The 23,902-nt window shown below is 54.4% G+C and overlaps 2 protein-coding genes across 20 annotated transcripts in view; one reads left to right on the top strand and one right to left on the bottom strand.

Moving 5' to 3' along the window:
* The window catches only part of EMX1 (empty spiracles homeobox 1), a 63,736-nt gene that overhangs the window by 7,786 nt on the left and 32,048 nt on the right, over nt 1–23,902 (top strand). The window contains exons 3-4 of one of the 4 annotated variants that reach the window (XM_034953377.2): nt 6,478–6,640; nt 8,931–9,068. The exons of 1 other annotated variant lie outside the window; for it this stretch is intronic. In XM_034953377.2, the coding sequence (XP_034809268.1) occupies nt 6,478–6,621 (144 nt within the window). In that variant the 3' untranslated portion in view covers nt 6,622–6,640; nt 8,931–9,068. 2 more of the 4 variants (XM_034953376.3, XM_034953378.3) reach the window with 2 other exon arrangements.
* Nucleotides 17,180–23,902, bottom strand: part of SFXN5 (sideroflexin 5) — a 130,125-nt gene continuing 123,402 nt past the window's right edge. For all 16 annotated transcript variants that reach the window (XM_003808191.5, XM_057301286.1, XM_034953375.2 and 13 more), the window contains one exon: nt 17,180–20,245. In XM_003808191.5, coding sequence (XP_003808239.1) covers nt 20,168–20,245 — 78 coding nt within the window. In that variant the 3' untranslated portion in view covers nt 17,180–20,167. The remainder of the gene's footprint in view (nt 20,246–23,902) is intronic.

The following is a 23,902-nucleotide window of genomic DNA, read 5'->3' as shown; positions in this document are numbered from 1 at the left end:
CCTAGCATTCCTGCAGCCCTTTTCCCGCCACTGTGTCGGGGCGCTCATAGTCCTGCGGGGAGCCAGTCCGCACTGGCTTTGCTGCTGTTCCTGGGCAAAACTGGCGGGGCCTTGGCTGCCCACCAGCCAGGAGCGTCTGGGGAGAAAGCCCAGGTGTCCTCAGACTACCAACAGAGGGGCTTAACCAGGGAGGGGCCAGCCCCTGCTTGGGGCCCGAGGGTTGCTCTGATCCGGCCCAGGCCGGCTGATAGGGCTGTGGAAGCCACGGTGTGCGCGCGCAGAGCATCTGAGGGGCCTGGGCCTGGTGGGAAATAGACCCCGGGTACTCAGGTGCTTCTCTGAATCACTGGAAAGGCTGTCGAATGGGAGAAGGAATAAACTCCAACGGCGTCTGGGCTTGAACTGAGTGAAATTAACAAATACCGTGTAGTGTTTTTGTAACTGATCATTAAGGGAAAAAATTAAAGAATTAGATGAAAGTTATAGGGAGGTGGATTTGGGTTCATTGTAAGTAGACTTTGCCATAAATAAATGCTGCCTGGGATCACTGCATAAGCTCTTGGTCCACCCAGGTCCGACGTGTTGGTGTGGGGCTCAGCGACCCTCAGCCTAGCTGCTGCCCTGGAGGTGGATTTCAGTCTCTGCGTGCCGGCCGGCTCCCAGAGTTGCGAGAGGCCGGCTCCGCGGTCTCCCAGCTACCTCCCGGCTGACTTTTCACCTTCCGCTCCCCTTTCCTCCTAGTCTCGACCCTACTACACCACCGTCCCCTCCCAAGTCCCGAGCAGTGAGAAGATGCCCGGCATGGGGGGCAGCCGGAGCCTCCCTTTAGCAGCCAGAGTAGGAAGGGGGCTTAGTGAGGGAGCCCAGACCCAAACTTCATCCGCAGCTTTCTTCGGCGGACCTTACCCTCTCCTCCTTCCGTGGCATTTTGGCATCTATTGTCGTCATATCTGTCTGCTGCCCCACTTAATCTACAAATCGCTCATGGGTCGGAGGCAGGACCCGTGCGTTTTCAGATGTACTAGCTGGGCTGTTCTAACTGCAGGGAAAAAGCTTACAAAACAAGAGTTAATTTTAAAAACGTTTCAAAGAAAGATGTGTTTTTAAAAATAAGTTAATAAAATAACACTCCCTTTTCCCTCCTGGCAGTGTTTTAAAATTATTGTTTGAAACAAGGTGTCAGTTTAAGAATGGTGTTTATAATTAACTTCATTTAAACAGTAATATTTATTAAATTTTAATTGCAGAACTGTAAGAAAACAAAAATGGTTTTTAATCCTACCACCCACAGATTAACACTTGTTGAAATAATGTCATTGTTTTTAAACTTTCAATTTTTTAGCTCAGTGAGAGCATTTTTAATTAACTCTCTTTCAAACTGAACCTAGCTGCCTGTCAATATTTGCTCCTAACAATGCCAGTTAGTAAATGGACTGATTGTTTCTTTCATTTTTATTATGAGACATTTCAAACATATATTTAAAACAAAACCAGATAGAATAACATAAACGTATCCAGCTTCATTAACTATCAAAACTCAGGGCTAATCTTCTTCCCGTCTGTAAATGAGCTGCTTTTTGCATATGGTACAACAAAAGGAATGAGGGGAGGTTTGAGCCTGGGGAACCTGCCGTGGCAGCCTGTCCTTCCAGGTGAGGACCCTGAGATGGAGAGATGGTTTGGACAGAGCTTCCCAGGTGGGCAAACACGATTTTAAATACCTGCCTCCCTGCTAACTTACTGTGTAACCCTGGGCAAGTCACTTAACCTCTCTGAGCTCTGGTTTCCTCATTGAGAAAATAGTTGTTTAATGATTAAAGGTACCTCATATGAGCTCAAATAATGTTAATCCCCATCCCTAGTCCCTTCCCTTTAAGGTAGTATGTCAGATTAGTAGCATAAGAAGATCCAAACCTGTGTGTCCTCTTAGTCCAGCGTTCTTCCTCCCTTATGCAGTTTCCATCATCAACATTGCCTTTCTGTTGCCCTCATAACTTATCATACGGAGCCAGGCTACATAATTAGCTACTTCTCTATCCACCTCTTGGTACTTACCAGGCAAGCTTACCTGTCATTTCCAGCTATCAGCTATTTGTCAAGCATCATTCACCCCCAACAGCCCTCCTGCCATGCATTTCTACTGTTAATATCTGTATCTGTCTCCAGAGCTCTCTGATCTGTCCCGCCCCGTAGCTGTTTTACATCTAGCCATATACTTCTGTCTGCTCTCATTAAACTGCCTCCCCAAAACTGGCTAATTTATATTTCCGATTTTCTATTAGTTATATGTTCTTCCTAACAATAAGAACTATTTACCCATCTGTTCATTATCTTTGTCATCTATTTTACCTTCTGTGTTTCCACCATTCATCTCAAACTTCATCTCCATAGAGCTATTTCGCAGCTGACAAACAGTATATTCATATGTCTGGTAATAGTTATCTATTATTGGCTCTGGCTTTGTCTTCCCTCTGGGTCTGGGCCTCAGTTTCTGTATCTGTGAGATTGAATGACACAAATTCCAGGGTTTTTTCTAGTCCTGAGTTTCTGTGACTCCTCTACATTCTACTTCTCTGTGTTTCTGTATACTACCTCCTCCACATTCTCAGAGCTCACCGCACAACCCCTGCCTATCATGATATGCATCAAACTTTGTTGTTATTACTTAATTATCTGCCATGTCCAAACATCAATCTGTAGACCAGTGGTATGCATCTCTCAGGGAGATCTTAAAATACAGATTCCTGGGTTTCACCCAGGAGATTCTCTTAGGAAGTCCAGGATAGGGTGCAGGAAAAAGTTTAAAAACAGTTATTTGGGTGATCGTGATTAATAACAGGCCTGAGCATCTTAGCTCTGGGAGGCAGAGGCCAAGCCTGTCTATTTCTTACAGGACCCAACTCAGTGCCCGGGATGGAGTACATGCTCAATAAACATGTATTGAATTAATGAGCACATTTCTCTTTGCCCATACAAATACACACTAACTTTATCAGTCATTCCCCTTGCTCTCTGCTGTCACTGCTCCCTCCCTGTCCCTCTCCTTCTATCTTTCCCTTGTACTTTCACAGCTGATTGTTGATTTAGATTATGCATATACCAGTTTGTGGATAAAACTTCTCGGAGGGTTACTCAGATCAGTGTGTGAATGAGCTCTTAATCCAGATCTCAGAAGTCTGTGCACTCCCCAAGCTTTAGCCGGGTGCTAGGAGGTGGGCAACCTGGGTGACTCTGTGTGTTTAGTGGGAGTGGCGTATTCATGCTGGGATGGCCAGTGCCTCAATCTAGGAGATGAGGGAAGAGCCCTGGGCAAGGGCTAGTTCTCCCTTCAGGTTCTAATGACTTGTTCCTCACTGCTTCGGTGCCGCCCTGGAGTATGACCAGGAAGGTACCAGTCTAAGCTTCAGTCCTGGTGGCTGGTTGGGCAGACCTGGGCCTGGGTCATTGCAGAGGCTCAAGTTTAATGAGTGTGTGTAATGGGTGTGTGCAACATGTGTCTGCCCATGTGGGGCACCAACGGGCTTTATGTGGATGCCCAAAGGTCAGATGATAGCATAGGTACACATTAGATGCCATTAGGCAGTCACATGACATGGAGTGCAGCTTGCATGCTTTTGTGTGTGTCCGTGTGTGTGTCCGGGGCAGGGGTAAGTTAGTTTTAGGGGGAGTGAGAGAAAGCACCTGGTTGCTCCAGGCTGATCAACTGGTCAGTGTTTCCAGCTACTCCTTCTGCTCTGAACAGATCAGCACGTGTTTCTTGACCTTGCCTGGGTTAGAGTTTAGCTGAGCGGTGAAGGCAAAGGGTACAGAAACGTGGCCTGTGGCTTTGAAGATTTCTTACTGAGTGATGAAGGCTAAGTGCAAAGCTTGCACATTTGTGAAACATGCACAGGAAGAATGACTAGGGTCCCCTTTGAGGTCACAGCTGTGGGCTGAGGGGTGTCAGGACAGAAACGCTTGAGAAGATGGCTCCAGGAGGCCTCAGACCTGGAAGGCTTGGGAGGATGCCTAGGATCCTAGGTTGGAGGGAAAGAAGGGCAGGGTTTGAGGCAGGCAGATGAAGATAGAGCAGGAGCTGTCAAGACAAGCCACCATCTTGGAGCCCAAGGGCAGGGAGATCTTGGGAGGCAGGAGTTACGGTCACCTGCCTATGGCTTTTTCCCCTCAGAGGCATGGAAAGGAGGATTTGGAGGGTCCTTTCCTGCTCTGGAATGTTCTGGCCTTAGAGGGATGGATAAGAGGGGGATATCCAAGTGACCTGAATTTTAGGGAAAAATCAAGAGACATTTGTTCCTAGCTCACGGTGTGTCCACATCTCTTCTCTAAGTCTTGGCTTTTCTTCAAGAACTTCTGCATCTCATGTTCCAGGAGTCCTGTGTGGGAGGATGAGGGGGAGATAAAGGAGATTAGAGTGGTTCTGTGAGGAGTTGGGACCAACATGTCCTGAGGTGAATCTTATGATGTCTCCCTGAGAGAGATAGAGGAAGGGTCCAGGCTGGGCTGAAAGAGGAGGAGACAGGGAGGCTTAGGGAGATCATGGTTATGGTTGGTGGGGAGCTGGAGGTGACCTCAGCTTACTGAGGTGAAGGTTGAACTTAGCATGGCATTGGGCTTGACCTTGAGAGTGGGAACAGCCCACATGATCAAATGATAGGAAATGGGTCCCCAGGGAAGAGAGAAAGCTGAGGGGTGACTTGACTGATATCTCCAGGCTCCTGTCCATTCTGGGATATTTGAAATCTTTGAAGACAGGACACATATTCACCTGAAAGTGTGCAGGGGCCTGGAGCCACAGACTTTTCCATTTGCAGGAGTGGTGAAAAAGAAGGGATCCAGACCTCGTTCATTCAGAATAGCAGATTATTCCAAAGTAAAGTCTGATTAGTTCTGAAATATTGGCTGGAGCTGTAGTTTGCTTGTTTGTTAGTTCATTTTTCCCTTTGTTCTTGCATGCATGTCTTCATTCATTAATGCATACATTGATCAATCCTCTAGCAAATTGATACATTCATTCATCCATAGCAGTTTCACCTTCTTCATTCTGCCTGACTCAAGCCAACCCTTCTTCTGCCCAGCAGTAGGTGTCCCTCCTCCAAGTTCCCCTAAAAGTGGCCAATCCAATTTACCATGTGGAATATTAAAAACTGGCCCTCTTGCAAAAGTGTCCACAAAACTAAGAAAAAGATCCAGTTTCTCCATCATTGAGCACTTCTCAAAGCCTTTGCTGATTAGAATTCTACCCCTCTTCTATTCATTTTCTCCTGTTTTCCAGGTCTGGCCCAGGTACCTCTTGCCTAGAGCATAGGCTTGTCCAGCCAGATGACTATACATGGAACATGTCCTCTGGGCAGGGCACTGGGACTAACATAACAGTTTGGCTCTCCAGTCTCATAGTCTGGTGAGGAGGCAGATGTAAATAAATAAATTAGTGCACAGTGGGGGTCACTGTTACTGAGACTGGGAAGAGGTACTAAGGAACTACAGGCAGGTGATGGGGCAGGACCATTAAGGAACATCAGGACAGGGTCTTGAAGGCTAAGGAGAGTATTCCAGGGTTGGTAAGTCAGGAGAATGGAGACTTTTGGAAGGATGTGGCCTCTGAGAAACTGAGATGTTCACTTCACAGTGAAATGAGGACTTGGGAGACCACAAGGGACCTCTTGCTACAGCAGAGAGGTCAGAGTGGGCAAGGGGTCCTCCAGCTAACATTCCAACTGTACCTCGGGGCTTAGAGAGAGGTGAGTAGTGTGTTTGTGTTGGGGATGGGGAGGCATGTGCAGGACAGATCCAGCCTCCAAGCCATACCATATGACCCAGCTCCTTTCCAGGGCCTGTTTTCTCTAGGGAAGGGGCTCTGAAGGATCCAGAGTTGCCTGGCTGGGTTGGAGAGGTCATGAAATGTCACTCTCATCTCCTAATACACTCAGAGCCCAGTTCCTTTTCTTTTTCCAAGTAAAAAATAACTACCATTATCAATAATCTATTAAGGAAAATTCAGAAAAGTAGAAAGAAGAAAGAAACATCACCCACACTTTGGGTATATTTCCTTCTAGTCTTTTTTCCCCGTGTGTAGATTTTGTTTTTCTATGGTTGTGATCACACTGTGCCAGCCTTGTGCATCCTGGCGTTTCCATTAATGCTATGAAGTCATAAGCACTACCCTGTTATTGCAGTCTTTGTAAACAGCATCTGGACACTCAGCCCAAGGCTGTTCTCCGGAAGATGGCCAGGCTGCACAGGGAGAGGGTTTATGTCCCTGCCTCTAGAGAGATGCCTACTTGACCCCAGTATTTTTCATGGAGAAAATACTCAGAATCACCTTTCACTTGGGTGCCCTAGGAAGCTGCCTCTGGCCTATCCTGTGCCTGAAGTCGCCATCCAAAGCTTTCCTTCTTTGAGCCAGTGTTGCTAGTCAAGGGCAGCATGCTGGGCCCGTCCCACTACAGGCCAATGTGACCGTCAGTCTCCTTCCTGAAGGACACTTGGAAATGCGTGTGGAAAGAGGAAGGTACAGAAAAGGGCCCCCGGTCCCTGGTACTGCCCGCATCACCTGACAGTCACCTTCGGCCAGCCCACTTGGGCTTCTCAGGAATGACGCCCCGGCCCTGCATCTGGCCCTGAGTCACGCGCAGGAGGCAGGGTGAGCTCACCCGCCCACTGACTGGCACAGTCATAGCAGGCTCCAGGGTGGGGGGCAGGGGCCAGGCTGCTGCCAAATGGTTGTGCTGAGAACCACCCAGGGTCCAGGTGGCCCTGCGCCCAAAGATAGGTGGGCTTGGAGTCCAGCAGCCTGTGCCCAGAGCCTCTGCCATCCTCCACGGCCGGCCTAGGTGAGATGTGCAGGCTATGGGCTTGGAAATGAGGGGAGAATCCCCTTGCCCTCACTCTATCCATCGAGGCCGGGCACCAACCCTTCCTGGGCCAGGTTTCCAGCCCCTGGCTGGCTGCTCTGCAGGCACTGAATGCCAGCTGCCCCCATCCCCATGCCAGTGCTCTAAAATCAGTGCTCTCAAACAAGGGCAGATGGCGCAGTGGAAGTTCTGGCAAGAGGGGACTGTGAGGGGAAGTCCTGGGGTAGGTGGGACAGAGAGGACTGCCTGGGAAGGGTGTAGGGGCAGCACCTCCTGGGCATGAAACCATCTGCAGGGCACAGGGGCCAGGCCTGCCTCTGCATGCACTGCTTGGCCTTGTGGCTGAGGCCTGTGCTTTACCCAGTTCTCTGGGAGCAGGAGCAGTCTTTCTGAGGCCTGCCCTCAGCCCTGCCCAGGGTTCAAGGATCTCTCCTCAGCATCATTGCTGCTGCCAAAACCAAGAGGCTACCCACCATTCCTCACCCGCAACTCTGCCACGCAGCACCGTCTGCACAGCTGCAGTTGGCCACATCCACTTGCTTTTAAATGTGCTGTCATTTCCTGGAAACCATCCAGGCCTTGTAGCCTGCCCTCTGCACCTCCTCCCCCAGGGGCCCTCTGGAGCGAGAATCCAAGAGGTGCCCTGGCGCTGCAAGTGTCCCCAGAACATTTCTTCTATGCATGAAGGACTGAAGCCCAGAGGGGGAAGGGACTTAGCTGAGAATCAGTACCCAGGATCCTCCTGCCAACGCTGAAGATGGTTTGGGTCTGGCCTGACTCTGCAAAGCCAAGTAAAGAACCACGGAGTCAGGGAGAGTTGACAGATGAAGGCTTTCTCCACAGCCCACAAGCACTAAGTCCAGTCCAGGAGCCAGGATGAGCCTCCCAGATTATGCATGAGAGGACATTAAGGGCTGTGTCCTGGACACTGAACAGATGCTGGAGGAGGAGGGAAAAGAGGCTTCCTGGAGGAGATGGCTTAGAACCATAGACCTGCCCTCTGCCTCATGCCTCCTCCATCATGGAGGATGGTTGTCCAGTTTCTGTTTGAACCCCACCCCATACCTTGCCAGGGCTCTCACTGCCAGACACAGAATAGGGGGCTCCCTGGGTTCAAAGTAGAGCTCACTTCTGTCCCCTGGGCTTCTCCTGACTGTTCCTTGTGTGACCTGTTCCCACATCTGGATGGGCTGCAGGAGCCAGTGCTGTGGGGACAGAAGGTCTGGAGCTGCCCGTGAAGGGCAGAATGCTGCCCTCAGACCCGCTTCCTCCCTGTCCTTGTCTGTCCAAGGAGAATGAGGTCTCACTGGTGGATTTCGGACTACCCTGAGGAGCTGGCACCTGAGGGACAAGGCCCCCCACCTGCCCAGCTCCAGCCTCTGATGAGGGGTGGGAGAGAGCTACATGAGGTTGCTAAGAAAGCCTCCCCTGAAGGAGACCACACAGTGTGTGAGGTTGGAGTCTCTAGCAGTGGGTTCTGTGCCCCCAGGGATAGTCTGGCTGTCCAGGCACTGCTCTTGATATAAACACCACCTCCTAGTTATGAAACCATGCCCACTCTGCCTCTCTGTATGGAAAAGAGCATGGGGCTGGCCCGTGGGGTGGTGTCCACTTTAGGCCCTGTGGGAGATCATGGGAACCCACGCAGTGGGTCATAGGCTCTCTCATTTACTACTCACATCCACTCTGTGAAGAAGCGATTATGATCTCTCCTCTAGAAACTCGTAGAGTCCCATGTCTGCCGGCTTCCAGAGCCTGCATTCCTCCACCTTGGCTTGGCTTTGCTGGGGCTAGAGGAGCTAGGATGCACAGCAGCTCTGTGACCCTTTGTTTGAGAGGAACAGGAAAACCACCCTTCTCTCTGGCCCACTGTGTCCTCTTCCTGCCCTGCCATCCCCTTCTGTGAATGTTAGACCCATGGGAGCAGCTGGTCAGAGGGGACCCCGGCCTGGGGGCCCTAACCCTATGTAGCCTCAGTCTTCCCATCAGGCTCTCAGCTCAGCCTGAGTGTTGAGGCCCCAGTGGCTGCTCTGGGGGCCTCCTGAGTTTCTCATCTGTGCCCCTCCCTCCCTGGCCCAGGTGAAGGTGTGGTTCCAGAACCGGAGGACAAAGTACAAACGGCAGAAGCTGGAGGAGGAAGGGCCTGAGTCCGAGCAGAAGAAGAAGGGCTCCCATCACATCAACCGGTGGCGCATTGCCACGAAGCAGGCCAATGGGGAGGACATCGATGTCACCTCCAATGACTAGGGTGGGCAACCACAAACCCACGAGGGCAGAGTGCTGCTTGCTGCTGGCCAGGCCCCTGCGTGGGCCCAAGCTGGACTCTGGCCACTCCCTGGCCAGGCTTTGGGGAGGCCTGGAGTCATGGCCCCACAGGGCTTGAAGCCCGGGGCCGCCATTGACAGAGGGACAAGCAATGGGCTGGCTGAGGCCTGGGACCACTTGGCCTTCTCCTCGGAGAGCCTGCCTGCCTGGGCGGGCCCGCCCGCCACCGCAGCCTCCCAGCTGCTCTCCGTGTCTCCAATCTCCCTTTTGTTTTGATGCATTTCTGTTTTAATTTATTTTCCAGGCACCAGTGTAGTTTAGTGATCCCCAGTGTCTCCCTTCCCTATGGGAATAATAAAAATCTCTCTCTTAATGACACGGGCATCCAGCTCCAGCCCCAGAGCCTGGGGTGGTAGGTTCCGGCTCTGAGGGCCAGTGGGGGCTGGTAGAGCAAACGCGTTCAGGGCCTGGGAGCCTGGGGTGGGGTACTGGTGGAGGGGGGCAAGGGTAATTCATTAACTCCTCTCTTTTGTTGGGGGACCCTGGTCTCTACCTCCAGCTCCACAGCAGGAGAAACAGGCTAGACATAGGGAAGGGCCATCCTGTATCTTGAGGGAGGACAGGCCCAGGTCTTTCTTAACGTATTGAGAGGTGGGAATCAGGCCCAGGTAGTTCAATGGGAGAGGGAGAGTGCTTCCCTCTGCCTAGAGACTCTGGTGGCTTCTCCAGTTGAGGAGAAACCAGAGGAAAGGGGAGGATTGGGGTCTGGGGGAGGGAACACCATTCACAAAGGCTGACGGTTCCAGTCCGAAGTCGTGGGCCCACCAGGATGCTCACCTGTCCTTGGAGAACCGCTGGGCAGGTTGAGACTGCAGAGACAGGGCTTAAGGCTGAGCCTGCAACCAGTCCCCAGTGACTCAGGGCCTCCTCAGCCCAAGAAAGAGCAACGTGCCAGGGCCCGCTGAGCTCTTGTGTTCACCTGCCCTTCTGTTTGTCCCACTTGTCAGGATGAAGGTTTCCTGACAAGCAAATCTGCATTCCTAAGTCTTTCCCTTACGACATCCAGACCCCTCTCTTTCTTCTTCACCTCCCATGTGCTCATGAAACCTCTGCTCTTTGGCCTCCACGCCACCATTCTGCCGGTGCTAATGACAGTCACCAACCACAGTCACTGGCCACCCCCTTGTGGCCAAACTCAACCACTTCCTGTTGGGTTCACCTGCTCCCTGATCTGTTGGCCATGCCCTCCTGGATTCTCCCACCCCGCTCTGCCTTCATTTCGGTAGCTCTGACTCCTCCTCCAGCCTGAGTTCATTCAGTGTGATCCATGCCTTGTCACCTCTGGCCACCCCCAGGTCAGTCCTTGCTCTCCCTGACTCCTCATTATGCCCTTTGCCTTGTGGGGATCACATCCACTTCCAGGACTTCTCTTTGGCTCCCTGGTCTGTGTCTTTAGCTGACCTCTGCTGAGCTGCAGATGCGTCAAGCCAGCTGCCTGCTCCACCCCCTGCCCCTCAGCACCTCAAAGCCCATACATCCACAGCCAGACGCACCTACCCATCTGTGCTTCTCCAGGATCACCCACCTCGACAAACAGCATTAGACATGTACACAGTTTCCCAAGCTACAGGAAACCTGGGAATCTTCCTCAAGCTTCCTCTCCTCTTCCCCAGCCCCATCCATTCCCATCTAGTGGGTTGAGTCTAGACTGGCTTCCCAACCACACCTCCCTAGTGCAGTACCCCCTACCCCCCTGCCCAGCTCCCTCTGCCACCAGCCTGGCCTGGGCCCTGCTCCTCTAGGGAGGTTTCTGTGAATGTCAAGGATGAGGTCCACTTCAAAGGAGGCCCTCCATGTTGCAGCTAGGTTTCTCTTCCTTGCACCCAAACAGGGCAGACTCACCCCCTTCTGAGCCCCTTTGCCCCATCTTCTTGCCTTGCTCCCGGTACCCTTTGCTTCAGCATCCCCATCCCTGTCCCTGAGTGAGCCACAGGTTTTCCCTGTGCTGTGCCTTCGCTCATGCTGTTCTTCCCACCTGGAATATCGGGTGCTTGATCAATGTGGAACTCACTGGAAAGATGTCAGAGACCCAGCCTTGCTGTCTGGGCCACATGCAGGGATCCAAGCACACAAGGTCCTTCTGCTGGGAGCACAGACCCAGGTCCCACTCGCACTCTCAGCGTCTCTCTCCCACCTCTGCCCACCTCACTTGTGTCCAGTCAGTGCTAGAAACCAAAGGGCTTTGTCCCATCCCAACACCCCCTCTCCCTCCATCAGTCAGGAATGCATTCTGCACATCTTGAAAGTCCTAACATGGATAAGTCCAGATTAACCCACATGGCGACCCTCACTGCCAAGCAGGTGGGATCACTTCTGGGAGCACACATGCCCAGGTGTGGAAGGAAGGTGGGAGGAAGAGTCATCCTTTTGGCCCCAGTGGGGGACAGAGAAAGGGGTGAGCTGTTCCTCTCAAGATCCTGCCTCACTTGGTAGGGGGAGGGGGTCCAGGAAGATCACAGCAGAGCACCCCCTGTCATCCGAATAAAGGGCTGGAAGGGACCCAAGGAAACCTGCCAATCTCCCGAGGCCAGGCCTGCGGGGGGCGGGGCGGGGAGTCCCTGCCGCACTCCCATCCACCCCCCATGTTGTGCCTCTCTCTGCAGACGGTAAATATTGGTGTTGTGACTTCATTAATAAAGGCTTCTGTGAGCCTGAAAAACATGGAATCAGGATGAACTATTTTCTGAGCTGCGGGCTTGCCAGGTTTGCTAATTTGGGAGTTTTTGGGCCCTCTCCAGGGAACAAACCAAAGTCTCTCTTGAAGAGACACAGATGCAGCCGAGAAGGGAAGAAGACGAGGACTGCTGCTCCCTTCCCTCCCCCAACGGCTCCTCCCACCTGGAGAGCGGGTGCCCTGCAGAGGGTGAGGACCAGCAGACACTGGCCTGCTGGTGCCCTCGGCGTGCAGGTGCTGCATGGCCAGCCCTTCCCTGAGGGAGCCTAGGTCAGCCATTCCCTTCAGCTGGGCTGGCCTCCCAGGGCCTGCAGATCGCGTGGGCTGAGGTATCATGAGCACCTGTAGGAGCTCCAAATTGTACGCAGCTGAAGTAGAGGGAGCTCAGGGACCTGTTCTGAACCCTGGTGGCCTAATCCACACGCCTCACCTTCAGGGACTGATCTTTGCACATCCTCTTGTCCGTGGAACTTTCCAGGACTCATCCCCATGGCCTTCGCAGCAGTATGGCTCATGCTCCTAGCATCTCTGCACTTGGTTTGCACCAACTCCTCCTCACACGTGCTGGGACCGCTTCCCAGGAGGCATCAAGGCGCTCTGGCTAAGTGAACCGGGCTCTGCCCAGAGGGAACCGGCCAGGGCCCACAGGCCTCTGCTGTAGCCCTGCTCCAGGGCATCCCTGTAGGCAAGGGGAGAGGAGGGGAGGGGCGGCCAGCAGGCTGAGCGGTGCAGGCCCAGCCAGCTTTCCTGTCAGACGGGCGCTGCCAAGGCGGAGCCAGACATCGGAACAGGTTTAACCAATTACCCGAGCGCCCCATCTGCTGTCTGGGGTGTGTGTGAGGGTGAGTGCATGTGAGGGTGTTTGGAGTGTCTGGGAGGGCTGTGGGCGTGCGTGTGAGTGTGACTGTGTGGGTGACTGTGGGCGTTCGGCTGTGCATGTGTGCGGCTGTGCACGTGTGCCGTCTGTGGCTGCATGGCCCGGTCATGCCCCCTGATTTGTTAAAAACTGGCTACAGCTTACAGTCTTCCTGTCCCCCAGACCTTGGGGTCTGTATGGACAACCCACCTGGCATCCCAGCCTCTCATTCCCTCATCTTCCCCTCACCACTCTCTCTCAGGGATGATCAGAGCCCAGAATGGGGCCTTCTCTCAAATCACACATTCAGGTGTCTTTTCCCGTCGAACCCTGAGCTCTTCCCATTTGCTGGCTCACTCCTTTCCCTCTGCAGCAGTGCAGGACCTTGCGGGGGCCCCCAGGCCACAACCTCCTCTGCTCTCTTTCCGACACATCCTTGTCCCACTATTCCTTGGTTGCACTTGCCTGGCAGAATTGAAACCCTGCTTGAACCTGCTTTTCCACCTGCCCGTGCAGTTGAGTCCATGAGGACAGCAGGCAGGTGTGCGGGATGGCGCCCCTCATTGTTTCGGGTCCCAGCCTCAGCTGAGGCCTCGCCCTATTGAGAAGTCCTCTGCCACCCTCCCTCCAAGCCTCTCTTCCCCCTGACTCAGCAGAGGGCTTTACTCCCACCTTCAGAGACAGCCCTGGAAGGGGACACCTTTTTATCAGTCAGATGGTACCTTCAGATAGAGCACTTTAAGGACAGTTTACTACAGGAACAATTAAATTTTGGGGAGCCCACAGGGATGGTGCAGTACCCCAGAGCTGGTAATAATGGGGAGCCCATATGGTCCTGAGGCCTGAAGAGGAAGGAGGCAGGGGCAGCTACTGGAACCTGGAGGAGACAGCTGGCTGGAGAGGGCCCCCAGGTAGGAGCTGTAACCTTCAGTACAAAGGGGCCCAGAGATGGCAGGAGGGACCAGGAGGAAAAAATCCCCCAGCGTCACTCCTCCAATCCCCCAGTTTCCTGCTGGGACTCCTGGTGGTGGAAGCCAGCCAGCCAGCCCTTAGTCAGCTTCCAGGGACAGAGCAGGTGGACAGATGCAGAGTGGATCTGGAGGGGTGGGGGCTCCTCACCCTCAACCCCACGCTGCCTGCAGCCAGCCCTTCCTCCCCACCTGCCTCCTGTCACCACCCGCCACTTTCTCTCCTTCTGGCCCAGGAGAACCCCACCCCTAACCCCCACCTCCAACCTGGGCTTCAGAGTCTCCCCGCCTGGAGCGGCTCACTGCTAGGCTGTTCTTCCTCTTTCTGCGACACATTCTCTTCTGATTCTTGCCTGAGGGGTCCACCTTCTAAGCACCTCTTCAGCTCCATCTCACAATGCCCCACTTCTGCCCATCAGCCAAATTTCTTGAAGGAATTAGCTATGCCGGCTGTCCGTGGTAGTCCTACTGACTTCTCGACCCATGAAGATCCGTCTTTTGCCCTGACCACATCCCACTGAGGCTCTTCTCTCTGGGTCCTCCATGGGGCCCACCTTGGTCCATGTCTCCCTTCACCTCTCGGCCTCAGTGAAGCACATGGAAGCCCCTTCTACCTGAAGCACTCCCATCGCTGTCCTCTGGAATGCCACACCCTCCCTGCCTTCCTCGCCTCTTGCCTTGGTGTGCTGGGCCGCCACAACAAAGCACCTCAGACTGAGTGGCTTCGACAACCAAAATTTATTTCTTCCCAGCATTGGAGGCTGCCAGCCCAAGATCAGGGGTTAGCAGGGTGGGTTTCTTCTGAAGCCTCTCTCCTTGGCCTGTGGACAGTGCCTTTGTCTTCACAGGAGCTTCTTCCTCTAGCATGCCTGCAGCCCAATCTCCTCTTCTTAAAAGGACATCAGTCATTTTGGATTCTCCTTTGGATGAGAGTCCACCTTAATAACCACATTTTAACTTAATTACCTCTGTAAAGACCCTGTCTCCAAAGACAGTCACATTCTGAGGCACAGGGCATTGGGACTTCAACAGATGAGTTCTGGGAGGACGTGGTTCAGCCCTCACACCTCCCTTATGGCTGAGCTTCCTTGTCTCTGCCCAGGCCTCAGAGGTGGGGCTCCTCAGAGCTCCTTCCACCTGGGTGGCCATCTCTGCTCCTCCAGCTCCAGATGCTCCCTAGCCGTGGATAACAGACACATCCACATTTCCCATCCCTACCTGTCTCCTGAGCTCCAGACTTCCTCGTCTCTTGGTGTCCACTTGGTTATCTCCCAGGAACCTCCGATGCCTTGGAAATCAGAATGCATCCCCTTTCCTGTGGGTTTGTTCTTCCTTCTCTGTGCCTTAGCTCAGAAATGGCCCCTTCTCTGCTGCCTAAGGCAGGAACCTAGGGTCATCCCTTACTTCTCTCTGCCACCCTCACGGAGAGCTGAGCAGTCCTGAATCTTTACTTCTCTCCTTCCCCATCCCCATCCCCACCACATGGCCCAGGCCCCATCTTCCTCACCATGACTGCCGCAGGGGCCCCTCACCCAGTCTCCCCAGCAGCCTTGCTGTGACCACTCCACCCTCCACTCTGCAGCCAGGTCACTCCACTTCTCAACTTAAAGCCTCAAGGGGCTCTCCGCTGGCCTTGGCCCAGCAGCACCTGGTCACACCGCAGCTCCTGGGCCTCCTCTCTATTCTCTAATGACATGGAGCTGCTTCAGGGCTCTGCTGTACTGTCCCTCCCTCTGTCACGCTAACCTATGAAGAGGAGGAGAACCAGCATCCATTGGCCTGGGACGGAGGGTGGGCCCCTTCCCTCAGTTCCCCATGGGTTTACATGGGGTCTTCCAGGAGATGGTCTGGTGGTCTGGGGCCTGTCTGTCCATTTGTCCATCTTCTCTTTCCTTTGTTCTCTTCTCCACCCCTCCGTAAGGCCCAGGGAACTGGGGTGGGCCCCAGATTCTTGCTGTGGCTGAGGAGGTGTCCTCGTGGGGAAGGGAAGACTGGCCCTGGCCTTAGGCAAGGCTGCCAGCATCTGCCTCGGTGTGCAGGGTGGAGAGCGAACACTTTTCAGCCACTGCTCGGAGAGACTCTTGGTTCTGCAGGGAGGGTGGGCGTGCAGGGGTGAGGCCTTGTTGGAAGTGGCTGAGGCATTCCTGTTTTGGGAGCTAATTGGTGGCAGAGGGATGGCCGAGATGGCAGAAGCTGCAGCAGCTTTAGGGGACTGAGGGAGCTATGAAAATGAGGCTAGGCCCCTGGGGCATCAGGAAGGGTCACTCATCGTGGCCTCCATCCCCTCACATTCTGACTCTCCTTCTAACCGTGGCCTGAGTGAGAGAAGGGAGGTCCGATGGGCCAGGCGGGAGGGGATGGGGGCAGGGGAGGCCACATTCCTGGAGTGTTAATGATCTCTGGGCTGGGCAGGAGCTGAGCCCCCAAACCAGCTAAAAACAACAAACAGCTCCCAGGAGGGATTTGTGTCTGTCCTGAGAGTCAAGGATTTCCGCCCGGATGGAGGCTGTGGCCTGTGGAGCTCTTAGCAAAGAAATTCCCCAGAGACCAGAAGCCTCCTGGCCCAGAGGCATCACTTTGCAAACAGCTCCCTCCCCTGTCCCTTTCTCTCCTCTCTCTCTAGTGGGGAAGGTCCCAGCACCCAGGAGGGGAGGCAGGCCCTCCCCCACACACCTGGGAGCGGGGAGAGGAGACTGGGTGCATTCCTCCTCCAGCTTTCCATCCTTACAACAGTCCAGCCAAGTGATGCTGTTCGTGGCATTTTATAGATAAGGTCACCAAGGCTCAGTTAGAGTAGGTGTCAATAAATGTCTGACCAAATTGATGGGTGAATAGAGGAAGCATCTGGCTAGAAGCCCCAGTCATGCTGGGCCAAGCTGCGGCTGGAACTGGGGTCTGTCTGACCCCAGCCAGGATGGCTTTCCACCTCCCTGCCCGCTTCTCTGCAGGGCTGGACTTGGGAACTCTGGGGGCTGCCTGGAAGAGGAGGAACCATTGCTATCAGGAGATGCCCAAGTCCTAGCCCCAAGGGATAGTGGAGGAGTTAAGAAGAGGCAGAGATCTCAGGGCTGGTACCATGCACACTGCAGCCATGAAGCACCTTTCCACTTGGCTCAAACCTTCCCTCCCTAGGAGGCCGCTCCTGGCCCCAGGTGGTCCAGAAATGACCCCCTCCGGCCTCCCAGCCTCATGGATATAAACAGTATGGGAATCTACCAAAAGTCTTACTCACGTTCCTTGAGGGCGGGCTCCTTAGTGAGCGCTCAATAACAGCTCTGTAAGGGGAGTCCTGCAGAATTTCACTGCCCTGTGTCCTCACATGGTCTCCATCCTTTCCTCTCCCCTTCCCTCTGGGCCTCCCAGCTGGCCCGATCCAGCCTGGAACCTAGGTCTGCACCTTCCCTGGAGGTATTCCCACAAAATCCTCAGGCAGTCCTTCCCTTTTCCCACTGGGTTCCATACACCACTCCCCTTCCCACCCACAATTCACAAAACCACACCCTGATGCTTTAAATCCCGTATTTATTGCCCAAAGCTCATTAGTATTACATAAATCACATAGATTGAGAAATTTTCTGAGGTTAAAAAGACACTGCAAAGGCCCCTGGGAGTGGCTGAGGCTTGCGTGCGGGGGCCTCACTCTCACTGGGCCAGGCTTGAAGACCACCCTGGGTCTGTCCACCAGCCTTTTTCCTCCTCTAGGCTCCTGCCCTTCTCCCAGGCCAGAGGCCAGAACACCAAAGAAGTCGGCTCATAACCAGGTGAAAGGGGTCCGTCGGCCAGCTTGACTCCACGGCCAGCTTGACATCTTGGTCCCTGCACCCTCACACTGCTGTCTGGAAATGGAAGAAGGGCATCCCCAAGCCTGAGGGAATGTTTGAAGTGACCAGAGGAGGGCCAGGCAGGGACACCAGGGATGCAGAACCATTGCAGGCGTGGGTTGTGTTCTGGCACAGCTGGCCAGCCCCGCCCTGACTGTGTGTCCAGGCTTAGCCTCCACCCCAGGCATGAACCAATCTGCCCCTCAGGCCTCCCCTCCTCTGGCCTCAGCAGAGTGGGGCATGGGTGCTGGGTGAAGGTTTCCCCTCACAGGTCTTTCCAAAGCCAGACCAGGGCCTAGTGGCATAGCCCACTGTCCCTCCGTCACCCTCACCCTAGGCTATCTGGATCCTTTGCCACTGCACCGCCACAGGAGCAGACCCCTCGGCTCACCTGAAGCTGCATTTGGGAGCATGACGGAAATCATCTGGGAGACAAAGCAAATGAGTTATGAGATGCTGAGGCCACAGACTGGGCCAGGGCACCAGGCCTCTGGCAGGGGGAGGGCGGGAAGGGGTGGGTAGGCAGTTTTGGTCCCAAGATAAAGTGCACAAGAATAAGACCTTATGATAGGTAGGAGCAGGGTAAGCTTGAAGTGAGCTTTTCAAAAGACGACCCAGACATGCCAGCACCTAGTTCAGGCCTAGAGACCAGCACAGCGCAGCAGTCACTGGCATATTCACATTATGGTGGGATTGGCTCAAAAAGGCCTGCCCCTCCAACACCATGGCACCCCCACACTCCCGCTGTTTTGTCCTCCAGGCTTGTCTAACCCTTCTCCCCCTCCTCACGGGCAGCAGGTGGGCTGCTCCTCAGGAGAGTGGCAGGCCCCTCAGGGCAATGTGCTGCAGAGCCAGCTGGTGGGCACCAGCGGCTGGCAGAGAGGCAACGGCCATGCCCATGGAAGACCCACCTCAGCACACTTCCCCTGCCCTAAGATGCCACCCTGCAGCGGCCTCTTCCTACACATGAATGTTCACCTCTGGCCTAAGTCTCCCCTGAGGTGGAGACCCCGGGGGAGGGAGGCCTGGGGCTGCAGGTGGAGGCTTCCATTCTAGGTGGGGTCAGGAGGGGGCTGCACTGAGGCTGGTGCTTCCCCCTGGTTTGGGCCTTTCAGATGAGGGGTCACCCTGCTCACACCCACCCCGGGCTCTGCTTCCCTTTGTACAGCTTGCTCGTCCTTCCTGGTCTGCAAATGGGAAGGAGATGGGAGCCAGCAGCAAGGGGCCTCTGAGGCTGCCAGAGTGAGAGGCGACACATGGGTATGGCCCCACCATCAGGCCCAGGCATCTATGTTACCTCCTCCTCCAGAACTGTAAAGTGTTTGGCAAAGGTCAACTGCTCCCGGGATATGGAGTCACATACAGAAGGCAAGGCCTTCTGCTGAGGCCAACTGCAGGTCCAAAGGGGCCTGCCCCCTTCCTAGTCCAGAGTCCACACTGGGGACATGCCCAGGATGACCAGCATCTGAGCAGGACAAGCAAAGACGAGGTCTTGCTGGAGGAGCCAGTGGGAACCCCGTGATCCAGTCTTCTGGTTTCAGACAGGGAGTGGAGGCTGAGAGAAGGGAATGAATTTGTCTGACATCTCACTGCCATTTAGTGCCAGAGCCAGGGCCCACTGCTCCTAGGTTGATGCTGCTTCTCTGATAGTTGTCTAAGGAGCTGGCCTAGGCATTCTCAGGCATGAGACCTTCCTGCTTAGAAAGGGATGGGATGGGGCAGGCAGCCTTGGTGGCTGGAGAAGCTCCGCAGAAGGCAGCCAGCCCAGTCTAGCCCCACTCTCAGCCCCAGAACCCAGCATCCAGCCTGGGGCCTGGAAGGAGGATCTTCCTGAAGAGGCCAAGTGCAGGTCCATGGTTCCTGCCAAGCACCATTCCTTCTCGGGGTTTCCTGCCTGGAGCTGGGGTCACTTCAGGGGCCCTGAATCAGTTAGAGCTCCACGAAGGGGGACCCTAGCTCCAGGGTCACTGGACTTCACTCAGAGGGACTGGTTCTGCAGCTCTGGAATGGATGTGGGCTGGCTACATTCAGAGCCAGCTGCCCACAGAATCTTGCAGAGGCCTCCAGTGCTCCCTGATTCCCTGGGCCACTTCCTGAGGACCCTAGTCATGGCTAGTTCATCCTGTGGGGTGCAGACCACCTTCTTTCCCCTCCCCATGCCAGCCCAGGGAGCCATCTGGGCTGGCCATTGTAATATCCTAAATTTACCAGCCTGGCCACCAAACCAGCCCAACTCCAGGCCTAATCTGGCTCGCCTCCACCTGTCCTCCTGCCACTTCTGGTCAGCTGAAACTAAGGCTCAGATTTGATTCTGATAAAAAATAAAAATAAAAAAGGAACCAAAGTATAAAAGGATTCTACTTCTACCCCATGGGCACTCTACAATTTTTCAGCTTCACACATAATTGTGCTGAGTGGAGTTTTGACAACCCCACATAAGGCCCAGAAATGCACTTGATTATTTTTTTGTACGAAATGTGTTAGAACTCCTCTTGCCTATGTTAAAATGTGAATGGGTCAGTCTCCCTCCACTGTAGGTTGAGCACTCTCCCAGGGGGCCCAGGACTGCTGGGGTTGGCGTGCTGCTCCCTGCAGGTGCAGCCGTGAGTCTACGGCCCTGCCCCTCAGCTCCCCGGCTGCACAGTGCTCCGTCCCCAGGCCGCTGACCACACTCACAACCCCTTGTTGTACACCACTGTCCGGCTGCTCGTGGCCTGGGCTATCTCCGGCTCTAATTGGGATGTTTCAATCTGTGGAGAGAGAACAGAGAGGAAAAGTGGGGGAGTGGGAAGGGGCAAATAGTAGGGCTGGGAGCTGCAGTGAGGACCACCCTGGACCCCAGAGCTCTGCCCCCTGCACCCCCGTGTCCACCCCAGCCAGGGCTCACATGCCCTACCTAGTGACACATCTTCCTTCTCCACCGCCCTCCCACCACGGGGCTCACAGCATCCCTTCCAGCCCAGACCAGGTCTCTTTCTTCTGATGGTGTGTCCACGTGGGTGGACATCCTACACACTGGCCTCTGAGTTCTGCATCTCCCTCACCCCCAAGAACCATGTCCACCGCACTGCAGACCCACCACAGCCCTGCCCAGGGCCATTCCCTGGACCTGATGACCACCCAGGGCTGCTCCACCTCAACTCCTTCCATCCAAACCCCACCCTCCTGGGCTCCTCAGTCGCCTGTCCTTCCAGCACCCCACTCACTCCTGCTTCTCTGTTTCCAGTCCCCTAGACCTAAGCGCCCACACTCCACACTCCCACCACTCAGTCTTTACATCTTCCCCTGCAGTCTGGACTCCAGGGGCCATCCCTTCAGCTACTCCCTAGCCCAAGGGTCCCTCCCACGCTGCTGGCAGAAGCCCTGCTTCGGAGAACCCCGCCATGCACCCCACTCCTACTTGAACCTGACCATGTAATGGAGACCCTCAAAATTCCCTGTCCTTGACTTTGGCTGGACCCCCAACCACTGCAGACAACCACCCCACCCCTGCCCCCATAGCCAGGTCAGCTCCCTCGCCCACTCTCCAGAGGCCACTGGACACCTGCTCTGCTCTCCTCTCCTTGGCCACCCACCCCCTGCTCCCACGCATCCTGGGCAGGTGACACTTCCTCTTATTTAGGGAAAAAGCTGAAGGTGTCAGAGGCGAACCCCTCAGCTTCCCATCATCAAACCCGCTGCCTTCCGTGTCCATGCACGGCTTTCCACCTGCCCTCCTCCCACCCCACAGCTGCCATCCCTCCCCTCGCAGGACAGGACCCCACCTGGCTCCACCTCCCCTGCCCACTCCGGGGCCCCCTCCTGGGTCATCCTCCCTCTCTCCCACCTTTGCCTGTTAGTGTTCCACACGCAGGAACCTTCTCTGATGACACCTCCCCTTCATCCCAATGCAGGCCCAGCTACTACCTGGTCTCTCTCCTCCCCAGCAGCCACGTTTCTTTAAAAAACTTGGTCTACACTGGCTGTGTCCACCTCCTTCCCTCCCACTGACTTTTCAACCCACAGTAAATCTGGCTTCTGTTCTCACCACACTCCAGAAAAATCTTTCTCTCCAAGGTCACTGCCACCCCCCACTTCACGACACCCACTGCATGCTCCTCGGGGTCCTTGGGGCTTGGTCTGGCTGGGCCCTCTTCTCTGCACATGCCCTGGGTTACCCCCACACAAGATTTCTGCAGCCTTGTTTCTCCCTGGAGCCTCAGGTTCACAGCCGCCTGCCTGCCAAACTTTGCTGTGGATGTCTCACAGGCGCCTGAACTCAACCCACCTGAAATGGAACTGAACCTGCCCTCTCCCCTGGCCCCACTCAGCTCTCCATCTCGGGAATGACGCCGCCATCCAGTGGTGCTCTGCCCAAAGACTCTGGAGCCTCTTTGCGTCCTCTCCCCGTCCCTCCCCACAAGGTCTCATCCAGCCCAGTCCGTCCCCAACCACAGCCAGTGCCGGCCTTCTAAACTGCAAGTCTTCCCATGCCTCTCTTCACTGTGAAATGGCTCCATGGCACCCTGATCCTCAGGGATCAAGTCAGACTCCCGTGCCACCCTGCTCCTTGGACTGGAGACACAGGGCACATGGACTGATTTTGGTTCCTTGCACACCCTGGGCTCTGTCCCCACTCCAGTCTTTGCCTGAGTTGTCCAGAGACACCCCGTCCTACTTCCATTCCTGCCCCTACTCTGCTCTCCCGTCTTCAGCTCATCATCTTTCGTGTCTCAGCTTTAGACACCTTCCCTCCCCCACGCTGGGCGTGGCCACCTCTGTGGCCCCCATAGCTCCCTGAACTTCTCATATCCCACCTCTCCACATTAGATCACAAGCTCCCTGAGGCAGCGGACGTGCGGATCTGGCTCGCCCCTGTGTCCTCAAAGCCTAGCACAATGCTGGTCCACAGTAGGTGCTCCCTCAGTGTGGAATACATGGGCAGAAAGAAAAGAGCACTGGAATAGAATAGGCACTGGAAGACGGGGTTCCCCTGGAGACACCACATCAGCCCCGATGTCGGGCTTTATCTCCAGGGACTGAGCCCGTGGGGATGCCTGAGCCCCTAGCTAGAGGGGGGCAGGTGAGAAAGACACTACTGCAGTGAGAAGGTCCCCGCCGGACATTTGCCCTGGACAGAGTCAAGGAGGCACCAGGCCTCTTGCAACTTAGGTTGGTTGAACTTGGTTCTAGACACCCGCCATATGTCAAGATGTGGCAACCCTGGGAAGTGGGCAGAAGGCGGTACAGGCCAGCCTGGCCTTCGGAGAGCTCTGTCATGTCTGGGCTGTGCACATTGGAGTCCCCATAAGAGGGAGTGTAGTGAGGACTAGAGCTGGTGGGCACAGTGGGAGAAGAGAGGACCCTTCCTCTGTAGTCGCTGGTACCCCATTACCCAAGTCTGGTCACCCGAGAGGGCCAAACAGAGGAGAGCCAGGCTGAGGGCCCAGGCCTCTTCGCCACCCCCTCTTCTCAAACCACCTTCTCCCACCCCACCCCTGCCACCCCCAGTCCCCTCCACCCTGCCGGCTCCCCTCGTCCCCACGCTGCCACTGACACAATGCACAGCGCCCACGCTTAAAAATCTAAATGCTTTTGAAAATGTTTAACCTAGTTAGACAAATTAGCAAAAATTTGTGCAAAACAATTTAGGTATTTAAAATATTCAATGTTTTTAAAAAACTGGAAAACTGTTCTTAGCTTTCAGCTGCAAAAACCAACAAAATATAACATCCCAGCAATCTTACCATGAGGTGTAACATAACCCTTCGGGAAAGCTGTTAAACAGCTACTGAGGCATCCTGGGAAATAGCACTTCATTTATTCAAATGCACATATGTCAGGCTTTTGCACCATATGTCATTCCAAGCTATTTACAGTAATAATTAAATCTTAATCAACGTTTAACCTCTGTAAAATGTTTGAAGAATCCTAATCACCCTTCAGACTGCACTAATGAAGGAGAAATATATAAACATAAAAGGAAAATGATGCATAGATATCACGCTGGAAAGAACAGTAATTGCAAAATTGTATTTCTTTTAAATATAATCAGTAAATGATGTAAAGTAAGCCAAGGAGTATTTTAAGTTAAGACATCTTGGATGTCAGAGGTGTGAGCAGCTAATTTTGTTCTGCTACCCATAACAGATGTAGCATATTTTATTTTAGTGCCATTATTAGCAACTTCCCATGCCGGCTTTCACTGAAGCACTGAGGCCCACATTAAAATCAGAGAGGCTGCTCAGCACCACCATGCAGGACCACGGCCCAGGGCCACGGCCCACTGTGCCCACTCCCTAGAGCATGCTGGCCCGGGGGAGACCGAGGCCTCCTCCTCCTGGCACCCCGTCTCCCATGGGCTCCCCGCCACACACAGGGCAGCAGGTAGGAGCAGGGGGAGATGCAGGCAGTGGGAAGGCTCCTGG

Source organism: Pan paniscus, chromosome 12, assembly GCF_029289425.2.
Source record: "Pan paniscus chromosome 12, NHGRI_mPanPan1-v2.0_pri, whole genome shotgun sequence".
NCBI lineage: Eukaryota > Metazoa > Chordata > Mammalia > Primates > Hominidae > Pan > Pan paniscus.
This window is presented reverse-complemented; position numbering and strand designations above follow the sequence as displayed.